This window comes from Dromaius novaehollandiae, chromosome 1 (assembly GCF_036370855.1).
Source record: "Dromaius novaehollandiae isolate bDroNov1 chromosome 1, bDroNov1.hap1, whole genome shotgun sequence".
Classification (NCBI taxonomy): Eukaryota; Metazoa; Chordata; class Aves; order Casuariiformes; family Dromaiidae; genus Dromaius; species Dromaius novaehollandiae.
Genome location: NC_088098.1, coordinates 159,635,164 through 159,645,073, shown reverse-complemented (window position 1 = coordinate 159,645,073; position 9,910 = coordinate 159,635,164). Strand labels below are relative to the sequence as shown.

General features: G+C 42.0%; 1 protein-coding gene across 1 annotated transcript; it reads left to right on the top strand.

Annotated features, from left to right (window-relative positions):
- Positions 1–541: 541 nt before the first annotated feature.
- Positions 542–8,014, top strand: TEX30 (testis expressed 30). Its single transcript, XM_064504232.1, has 6 exons — positions 542–657; positions 927–1,017; positions 2,787–3,017; positions 4,683–4,734; positions 6,115–6,320; positions 7,532–8,014. The coding sequence occupies exons 1-6, from the start codon at positions 557–559 to the stop codon at positions 7,703–7,705; spliced, it is 855 nt and encodes a 284-aa protein (XP_064360302.1). The 5' UTR covers positions 542–556; the 3' UTR covers positions 7,706–8,014.
- Positions 8,015–9,910: the final 1,896 nt, after the last annotated feature.

Sequence of the window (9,910 nt, the reverse complement as noted above, 5' to 3'; positions counted from 1 at the left end):
CTTTCATTTCATTGGATGAAAGCTGTCTTTATTGACCATACTATTATTTTTTTTAATTGTACAAGCTTAAGTACAACCTAGGTGATAGTTGGACTTTCAGTGAGTCAGTGAGAACCCACTTTTGCAAGCTATTCTTCAGTAATAACCTGTAGTCCATATTTTTTCTTCTCCTTCAAGGCCTTCTTTGTTTATATGGGTCTCACTACGAGATTCTCCAAAACATACACACTACCTCCCCGAAGGATGACTCTACCACCATTATCCAAAATGTGTGCATGCAACAGTTGCCCTAGAAGTGATCCTGGCTGCACGCCCTCCGGCGCACCTCAGCGGCCCCAAAGCCCGCTTTCCCGCTTTCCCGCTCTCTCCCTCTCCCTCTCCCTCTCCCTCACCAGCTACACAGCTATACCCAACCTACCCCCTCTGCCTCCGCCATTAACCCTCCCCCCACCCCTCTCGCGTCCAGGTAGGCGGCCGTCAAGCCCCGCCCCTAGCCGCCGGGGGCGGGGCCTTGTTCTTCCGTGCGCCAATCAAGCACCGCCGTAGCCCGCTGCAGATGCCCTGCCCACTGGAGGGAGGGCGGCGGGCTGTCATTCACGTGACGTCACTTGAGCTGCGGGCGGGAGGGGAGAGCAGGCTCCCGAGCGGCGCGGCGGGGTGGGTCAATCAAAGTGCCGCTTCGCGCGCGTATGGTCCTCAGCTCTGTTCCCCCTCCGTGTACCGCCCTCCGCAGCAGCTGCACCGGCCCTAGGGGCTGTTAACCGCTGGGGGCGGGGCGCGCGCGGCGGCCGTGGAGCAGCCGGAGCGGAGCGGAGCGGAGGTGCGCGGCTGAGGCGTCTGTGCTCTGCACAGTTGGGCCGGCGCCCAGAAGGGGCTCCCTGCCTTGCCGGACGTGAGCGAGCTCCTCCTCTTCCCTCCCCTCTCAGGCGGCCATCCTCATTGACGGTGTCTTTAACGCGGTGGCTTCCCGCGGGCAGACGCCGCTGCCCTCAGAGAGGAATGAGCGGGCACGCAGAGGTATGGCCGGCCTTCCTCCGCCCGCGCTGCTCCCGAGCACGGGGAGCCTTCCCGCCGAGCACGCCGGTGGCTCTGTGGCACCGTTGGTTCGGCCCTTTGGAATCAGTGAAAAAGCTGAAATAAGCAGTCATTGCGGCCGAGCTGTCAGTCTCAGGTGCCCTGCGGCTTTGGGTGGTTTTCCAAGCTCGCTTCCTTTAACTCTATGGTGTTTGCTTAGAAAGGAACTACGAAAGAAATTCTTGGTTAAATTTGGTTTGAGGTTCAAGTTCTGCAAATAGAGAAGAGAAAGTCAAAATATTTCGGGCAATGCTGTATTTGCAGTGTAATGTTTTGTAACTTTTCATTCATGCAGATACTGGAAAATGCATTTATACTCATAATTCTAAATTTTTATTTATGTGTTGCTACTTCCTTTTTAAAAAAAAGGTGAACTGATGTTCTCTGTAGTAGACTAACAAAATGTTTACAATTCTGGTTTCAAGTCCTTACTCACAGCCTTCCTGTGTATCGTTGGAAAAATCATTTAGTCTGCACATGCCTGGGTTTACTATGTGGGTAATAGTGCCTCCATACTGCAAGGAGGTAGTGTAATTTGCTTAGAAAGGTTGCAGAGTACTTGACTTCTTTCAACAGCTGTGGCTGAATACATAGCAACAATCTACTTGGCATTATAGTCCTACCATTAGAGATTTAAGATGATACAGTCTGTGGCAACTACACGTCCCTCCTAGTGAGTTGTATTAGTTTTGTTCTGTGTTGCTACCATTGCCTTTCTAGGTGAAATTTAGAGTAGGGGTGTTAGCTGGTGGAGTCCCGCCTGACTTGGTATCTTCCTCGAGAGGCTTCTCTGAGCAATATCTCAGTAGCCAAGAAGCAGAAGTGTCAGACATTCAGATTTCTGGTGTTCTTTCTCTGTATGTATATGTGACTACTGACTGCCATATGCTTCATATTGCCATCCCGTTTTGGCAGCTTATGTTTACATTCCTGAATTTCAGCCGAGCAGTGAGAAGGCTGTAAAGGTAGCAATTCGGTAATGCAGCTGACAGCCACTTTCTTCCTTGCTTGGTTTCTCTGATCATTGCCAAGAAAGAATATTTGAGAGGCAGTGGCAGCTGGGCATACAGTGGTATGAAACAGGGGTCCCATCTTGGTCCCAGTATGTTTTCCTCTGCTTTCAAGAGCTTTGAAGTTATCTTTAATGTCTAAAACTAGTAAATTCAAATCCATTTCTCATGGTGCTCTGTTGCAGTGTTTTCCCTATGTAATCAAGTTTGAGCATGAATCCTACAGCTACAGGATTAGACAGTTGTAGCCAACACAGTTCTTTTGGCCCTACAGACTCCATGGGGCTCTATAGACCCAAAAGCGTTGCAATAGGTGATTAGAGTGTAAATATTTTTTCACTATAGGAAATTTAATTATGGGGAGCTATTCAGGTCGATAATGGCAGTTAGCACTCAGATAGATATAGAGATACATAGACTGTCTGGTAAAAAGTCAGTTTGTGCTGTGAAACATCCACTGAAGCCAGAGAAGCTTTGGTACCTTCATTTTCTTTATAGAGAAACTGAAGTGCAGAATGATAAAGTGGTTTGCTCATAATCACAAGGAAAATCTTTGAACCAGAGGTAGAAATACTCCCTTACAGTGTCATCCAATACTGTTAAACAGAATTTTTTCCCCTGTCATTTGGTTTTCATCATCATAATTTATAGGCTGGAAATAATACTGTCATTTTTCTCTTTTTTTTTGTTTTTTGTTTCTAGGTTAAAGTGAAAATACCTTTTGGAAACAAATATCTGGATGCTATTTTTTCTGTGCCAAAGAAGAAATTAACGCATGGAGTGATTCTTACCCATGGAGCTGGAGGAGATATGAATTTCCCTCAGTTAGTTTCTTTGGCAGCCTATCTCGCATCCCATGGAGTTTTGTGCCTGCGGTTTACTTGTAAAGGCCTTAACATTGCTTATAGGGCTAAAGCATACAGAACAGTTGTGGTAAGAAGTGATCAAATTTTGTCAAAGCTCAGATCCACGGATATACTTCCAGAGGGGGCTATGATACCTCCAGTTTTTCCTTGATTTGAACTGTTTTCAGCTGATTAAAAAAAAAATCCTGTCTGCTTCTGGATTTCCTAAATTACCACCAGAGATTAGTCAAGCAGCTATGGAAAAAGCAGAAGCACTGGTTAGCTAAATGGAGCTCACCATGGAGCTAATGGCCATGAGCAGAAACAACAGGAGCGGTTTTTAGATAGGTAATAGTTGGAACAGCTGCAGCAAGTATGTGGCTCTGAGTTCAAGGAGAGAAGGAAAAGCTTGAGACAAGGGCATGAATAGAGCAAGGATGTTTGGTGGGAGAGAATTTTTAGCTGGGAAAAATGAAAGGATTTGGGCAGGGTGGGGGTGAAAGGTAGGTGTTCTGGGAGCCTGATGAGCTGCTTGGTGAGGAGAAGGGGAAAAAGGAATACAGCTTTCAGACAGGATTTCAAAGAAAAGAAACAGACCTGGGAATTGTGGTGGGTCTGAGTGTTTGGCGCTGAGAGAGCAAACTTTGGGGAAGAGAAGAGCAGGGGATTCTGGGATGCAGAAGGATTTGGGGAAGAAGAGATTGGAAGTAGCATGTGAGGGCCCTAGATAGTGAAATAATTTTTGGTTACAAAATCAATTTAAACTGTGTTTGTTTATATGTTTGTGTTTTTCTTTCTGCTGCTACTATGTTATTTAAGATGCTCTCATATGCCTAGATTTTGTTAAAATGGGCAACCTTTTGCTATAATAGTGTCAGCTTGGAGTCTGTTCTTGTTCTGGAGTGTGTAGGAAGGAGTGGAACTGTTCCCCTGATTATCTAGGGTATGGGAAGCTAATCTGAGCACTTTGCATCAAATCAAAGATTCAGTTAGGATTCGTTAGGGTATCAGATATTTTTACTGTGGGAACTATGTCCAGTTCTTAAAGAATTCATTTGCATGAAGTCATTGTGATTATTTGCCTGTTACTTTGAAGTAAGACTTTGCTAGTACTAATGCGTCTGCTCTATGATATTTTTCTTCAAAGCATAATGTTGTTAGCCACTTTATGTTAATCTGCTATTGTATAACAGTAGTTTAAAGGTCTCTGCTAAGATAGTAGATACTAATTTTAAAAAAATCCAATTAGTTATCTCCTGTAAACTGCGAAAAATTCTATTGCTGAATTTTATCTTTTCTGTCAAAAGTAACTGTGTCTTAACCTTTTTGCTGGAAATATAAGGTAAAATACATGACCTTAAAACCCCCAATGAAGGGTCTTTGCGCTAATTTACTGTGCCTTTTGATGGGCCAGAAGCCTGAATGTGGTCTGTTACTATAACTAGGTTGATACACAGTAATTAGGTACATTTTAGTAACTCGATAGCTCATCTGAACTTTCAGACTTGCTGAGAACTAATGTGAAGTTGCTCATGATTATTACTCATCTTATATTTTTGCCACAAAATATTATGTGGTTATTTGTGTGAAAAACAAGAAAATGTTGTATGTATGTATGTTCTTTGTTTAATCAGTAGGGGAAAATGCCTCCCAACTCATGTTTAGTAGCCCCACACAGGAACAAAACCCTTCAGCTTTCTTAATGCTGCTGAGTTGGTGACTTGTAATATTTCACTTTATCTTATTTCTTTAGGAATACTTAAAGCTTTCTGATGATTATAAACTTTCAGGTGTCTTCCTTGCAGGTAAGATTTTCATTATCTATAATTTTCCCTCTTATACTGGCTTTAACAATCGTAATCTGAAATTACTCGCTTTTGAAGTCTACCCTGCTCTGGGAAAAAATGAATGAACTTCATATGTGGAGGATGGGTTTCAGTTTGAGTAGTCACCAAACGCTTAGTGTCTAACATGGGAACAAGCTAAATAAACTCTCACTATTTAGAGAGACTAGAGATTGCCTAGACAGAGCAATTCAGCTGTCTACTAGTAGGATCTTCTTTACAGAGAGTTGGATGCTCTGTAATCTTCATTAATTGATTAATTGTCCACTGACTGCAATGGGAACATAGGGGCCAAATCCACTTACATCATCTGCCTTTAGGTATCCTAACCTGGAGCTGAAACCTACGAGCTCTGTAGCTGGTGGATGAGCCAGGCACGTATACAACTTGGCTCTCTAGTAGCTGCATTGGCAGCACTGCTTCTTGGACCAAAAATGGGAATATCTAGCTTGACATTTTCAAAAAAATTCCTGTGGGAGTATGGTTGTCTAGACCTATTCACTGTCCTTATGGCTGCTGCAGATTTTGCTCCAGAAGGGAAGGAAAGAGCAATAGGCCATGTTTTCCAGATTCTTTGAGAGAAAACTTTCTGCTCTTAAGTGGAAGAGCATGACTTCTCTCATAATCCACACGTGGACAGGATTACTACAGATCTTGAAGAATTCCCGTTACTTGCAAATAGCTGTTTTCCCAAGGCAGATTTTGGTAAATAAACCCAGTGGCAGATAGAAAATCAGTTATATTATGTGAAAAGTGAAGTAGATGCATCCTACCTGGATTCCAGCTACTACTGTGCTATATAATCAAGTGGGAAATAGTTCAGCTAGAGGTTAGTACTATTAGTTTCTATTTTTACTTATAGTTTTTGGCTGAAATTTGAGGTGTGCCTAAACTTACTGGATTTGGTTTGGGGGCAAGGACCACAAAACTTTGTTTTTACTCTGGGCAGATTTAGGTCGCATAAGAAAAATCAATGCAAGGTAATAGCATTGTTCTTTAGAATTTGAAAGGTCTGGAATGTAGGGCCTGTTCTTCATTTTTTTTTCATAGGATGAACTATTACCCTTTCCGGTATTCCAAAGGATCCCTCTCTGTTTCTTTTTCCTTTTTTAAATAGTGATATGGAATCATAATATAACCAGTGAGTTACCTTATCAGAAAATACTGAAATTCTGATTAGTATTTTCCACAGAGTTGATGAATGAAAGTATCTCTAGCATTTTGTACCACTGGCGCACTGAAAAACACTTAGAATTGTTTTTAGGAATTGTTTATTCTAATAGAATGTAGACGAGATGATAGTGGATATACTTTCTTGCTTTATTTTTACATGGGAGAAAGGCCGTTCCATGGGCTCACGAGCTGCTGCCTCAGTGATACGTCAGCTTAGCCAGGATGGTGATGATGACTTCATTCAAGGCTTAGTATGCTTATCTTACCCATTGCATCGACCAAAACTTCAGTCCAAACTCCGGAATGAGGATTTATTATTTATCAGGTGTCCAGTGCTATTTGTCTCAGGATCAGCAGATGAGATGTGTGAAAAAGTGAGTATCGCAGTAAATGCTACTATGAAGGGTAGTGTGGAGGAACGGGAATTAGTCTCAGTGACTTTGGTATCCACAGCTGTGACTTTGATTAATAGTCTTCTGAAGGAAGGAAGCTTTGGGAAGGAAATGTCACCATCAGAATTAAGGAAACCTGAGGTGCTTGCTTTTGCTGCTCAGCACTTCTGGCTCATACTTCATCAGCTGCTGTAATAAATTCATTCTTGGGCCACTAAAATAATGCTGATTTAAATGTTTTGTCTTTCTTGATAGGATATGTTGTACCAAATTATAAACAGTGTGCGGAAGGAGAGGGTTACTTACTGTGCTGTCTGAACTCTGTCTTAACCAATTCAGGTTACAAAATAGAAACACTGTACTACACGGTACAATCCACATTCATCATATTTTTGTGACACGTTTTTCCAGCAAAGCAGCTCTGCTCACAAGACAGACATCTCTGAAAGAAAGTGGTATTTTTTGTTGAGATGAAAAACAAGTGTTCAGTGATCAGATTATAATGTTTTTCTGCTTTGTTTTCTTGCAAAGTACATGTATGTTGTCCTTAAACAGTCCTACTCAAATTTGAGACTGTGTGCTTAGCATTTTCCATGCCTGGACAGTTTATAAGGAGCCATAACACTTTCATAAGGGGTTGCAACCAAAATTAGTTGTGTTAGTAACCAGCAGATACTTGGAATGCCCTCTTAATGGGGGAAATCTTCATTCTTTTGTGTCTGGCTTATCATTTATCCTAGATCTGTTTACTGGGAAAGTCGAGCAGAGTCATAGTTAATCTCTAGGGAACTATATTGATATTCTGCTGTTGTAGACAACTGTGACTTAACAAGTTCTGTCATTTCATTGTTAGTAATACCATCTGGCAGTGAGAGTAGATTCCTTTATCAGTGCAGGGAAGGAGCCTTCACAGGGTTATGACCTCTGCAATTTTTTGAAGTTCTAAATTTCTGCTGTTTTCAGTTGGGTGACAGACTGACACTGATGGCTAACCTTTTAGCAAGTTCCATTACTGAATATGGGATTGTCACATCTTTTCTGTCAACATCTTTTTAAAGGGCACACCACTCCACTTTTTTTAATAGTTGCCTATTATGTTTTGCACAGGTAAAGGAACAGCTGTAACTTGCACAGTTTGAAAACTGCTTAGCCTCTGATTCTCTGACTTTTCCCATTCTTGATTTTCTCCATAGCAATTGTTAGAAGATGTGGCGAGCAAAATGAAAGCTTCTAAAAAAATCCATTGGATTGATAAAGCAAACCATGGGATGGCAGTCAAAGGACGAACAACAGATGATATCATGGAAGAAATAAACACACAGGTTTTTTCTTGGCTCAGAGAAAACATTGAACTGGAGCACAAATGATTATCGATTGTTAAGTAATACCTTAGGTTAACATTTCATAAATATAGCAGATTAGAGGTTGTTATTTCTGATAGACAGGTTTTTTAAAACAAATATTTTCAGAGTAGTCTAAGGGTAAATACAAGTATAACTTTGTATGAATGTAAAAATTGTGTAAAACAATAAAGAACTGTTCTTAAAGGAAGGACACAAGGTACCAAATATTCAGTATTGGGGCAGTGTTCTCTTCTATAGTTCCATGAAAATGCCTGTATACATTTATTGATGTGCATTACCAAATAAATATTTTTTGACTAATATTCAAAGTAATATCCTGGGAGGGGGAATCTATTTTGAAGCCTCTGAATCTTTAGATATATTTTATTTCTAGGTATATTACTGATGCTATGCTTGTTTTGAAAAGATATCTTTCAAATTAAGCCTTATTTTGAAAAGTTGTTTTGTTAATTAAAATTTATTCTGCTGATTTGTAGAATTCTGCCACCATGTCCTACAAGACTGCCCAATATGGCTTGTACTGCCCTACCTTTGTGCCATATCCTTGACCTCAGTCCACTTCAAAAACTGTGACAGAAGTAGAGCAATCTCCCACTCTTAAAATGTCGCTACCATAAAGAGCCAGATTCTGAGCCTGCATGTGGTGGTGGAGGAGGAGGGGGGATGGGAGCATGGTACTGCAAGCAGTTTTATGCAACAGGAACAAAGAATGTCAGTAGGGTTACAATTTTGAAAAGTTAGCCTGCTACAATCTGTTATGTAAAGGTCTCTATTCTCATGGGCTGTTTGGAGAGATGGATGGAGAAGACTATTAGATTAAAATGGAGAAAAAACATGGTGTTTTTACCAGTGGAACAAATCCTGGAGGAGGAAGCAGTTCTGCTTCTATGATGTGTTTCACAAGGCTTTTGGCAGGAAGACTCAGAGGAGGCATGTGGGCATTCAGACCTCATCATCCATTAGGAGAGGAAGTCAGGTCTCCAATGCTGAACTCTGAAGATTGGAAGCGTACCTTGTATGTGTTTACAGCTGCAGGCCTCCCCACTATGGACTGTGAATAACCTGTTTTTGTATAGCTGAAGAATATAGCAATATGCTCACTGCCTTAAGCCAAACAACCAGAAGGATACATAACGCCAAGCTGCAGTTATGACTGTAAGTGAATGTACGAAGGTCGAACCAGTTTGGAGTTAATTGGTTAGTCTTCCTTGGCGCACTGCTGGATTGGGCACCTGTTGGTTTATCTAATAAAAGCATCCCATCCATCATTCTGAGGGGTGAGAACAACCTATGCACTGGGCTTGAAAGGGTTTCCTGTATGCATGCAAAGTGCACAGTGAGTGCTCGTGATCTGGACAGTGCTATCTTGTGCAGGGGTCAAGTTCATCTTGGAGGCAAGGCCTGTGAACCTTGAACCACGAGAAGGTATTTTCACTAGCCACTCAATATGAATGGGAACTTTTGTAGAAATTGTTAGGGGTATTTGCTAGAGTCACTGTGTTGATGCACAAAGTATTGTTGCATCATTACTCTTGGCTTTGTGGGAAAGGAAACCTGTTTGTCCCAGAAGGAATTTCTGAAACGCAAGCTTTGTGCACTTTGCTGTTGTGGGCTGTGCTACAGAAGGCAATTTCTGAAATTGGAGAGGCTCTTGGGAAAGATCTTGTATTCTGAGAGAACTGGAAAGCCCACTTTCCTGGATCAGCCTGGAAGTTCTCAGCAAGTTGTGCATCCAGAAAGTGTTGATAGTGTCCAGGATGTCCCAGGTGGTGATCAGCGATTATCTACCAGGCACCTGATGCCAAGCTGCTATATTCCAAGCTTATGGAAATATGGCAGGGATAATCTCCAGAGAGGGTGCCTGCCTCTTTCTGAACCTGAATATGGGCCTAGAAATTTTATGTGCTGCTCCTTTATAGCCAGTACCAATTGTCCCATGGGCCGGGAGCATGTCTTTTGTATCTTGTCTCTAAGGGCCTGGAGTTTCTCATCCAGGTGATAACATCCTCCCACTCGGAGGTGCTCATTGGTCCAGCTGAGATTTGGCAGACTTGGGCCTTGAAAAGAGCAGAACTCAGCCATGTTCTTGCTTTACTGGGAAATGGCTGAAATGCTTCTGTTCTCAGCTATAGTCATGAGCCATAACCCTGAGATGAATGGCTGTTTGGTCCTGTAAAAAGCTTCTTGGTATTGTCTCCTGAGCACCTG

What these genes read in the sequence shown, in the direction of transcription:
- TEX30 (XM_064504232.1), top strand. Translation starts at nt 557, where the DNA reads ATGCCCTGCCCACTGGAGGGAGGGCGGCGGGCTGTCATTCACGTGACG. An exon ending in AAGCATACAGAACAGTTGTG is followed by an intron (nt 3,018 to 4,682) that starts GTAAGAAGTGAT and finishes TTATTTCTTTAG; the next exon opens with GAATACTTAAAGCTTTCTGA. An exon ending in TTCAGGTGTCTTCCTTGCAG is followed by an intron (nt 4,735 to 6,114) that starts GTAAGATTTTCA and finishes CATGGGAGAAAG; the next exon opens with GCCGTTCCATGGGCTCACGA.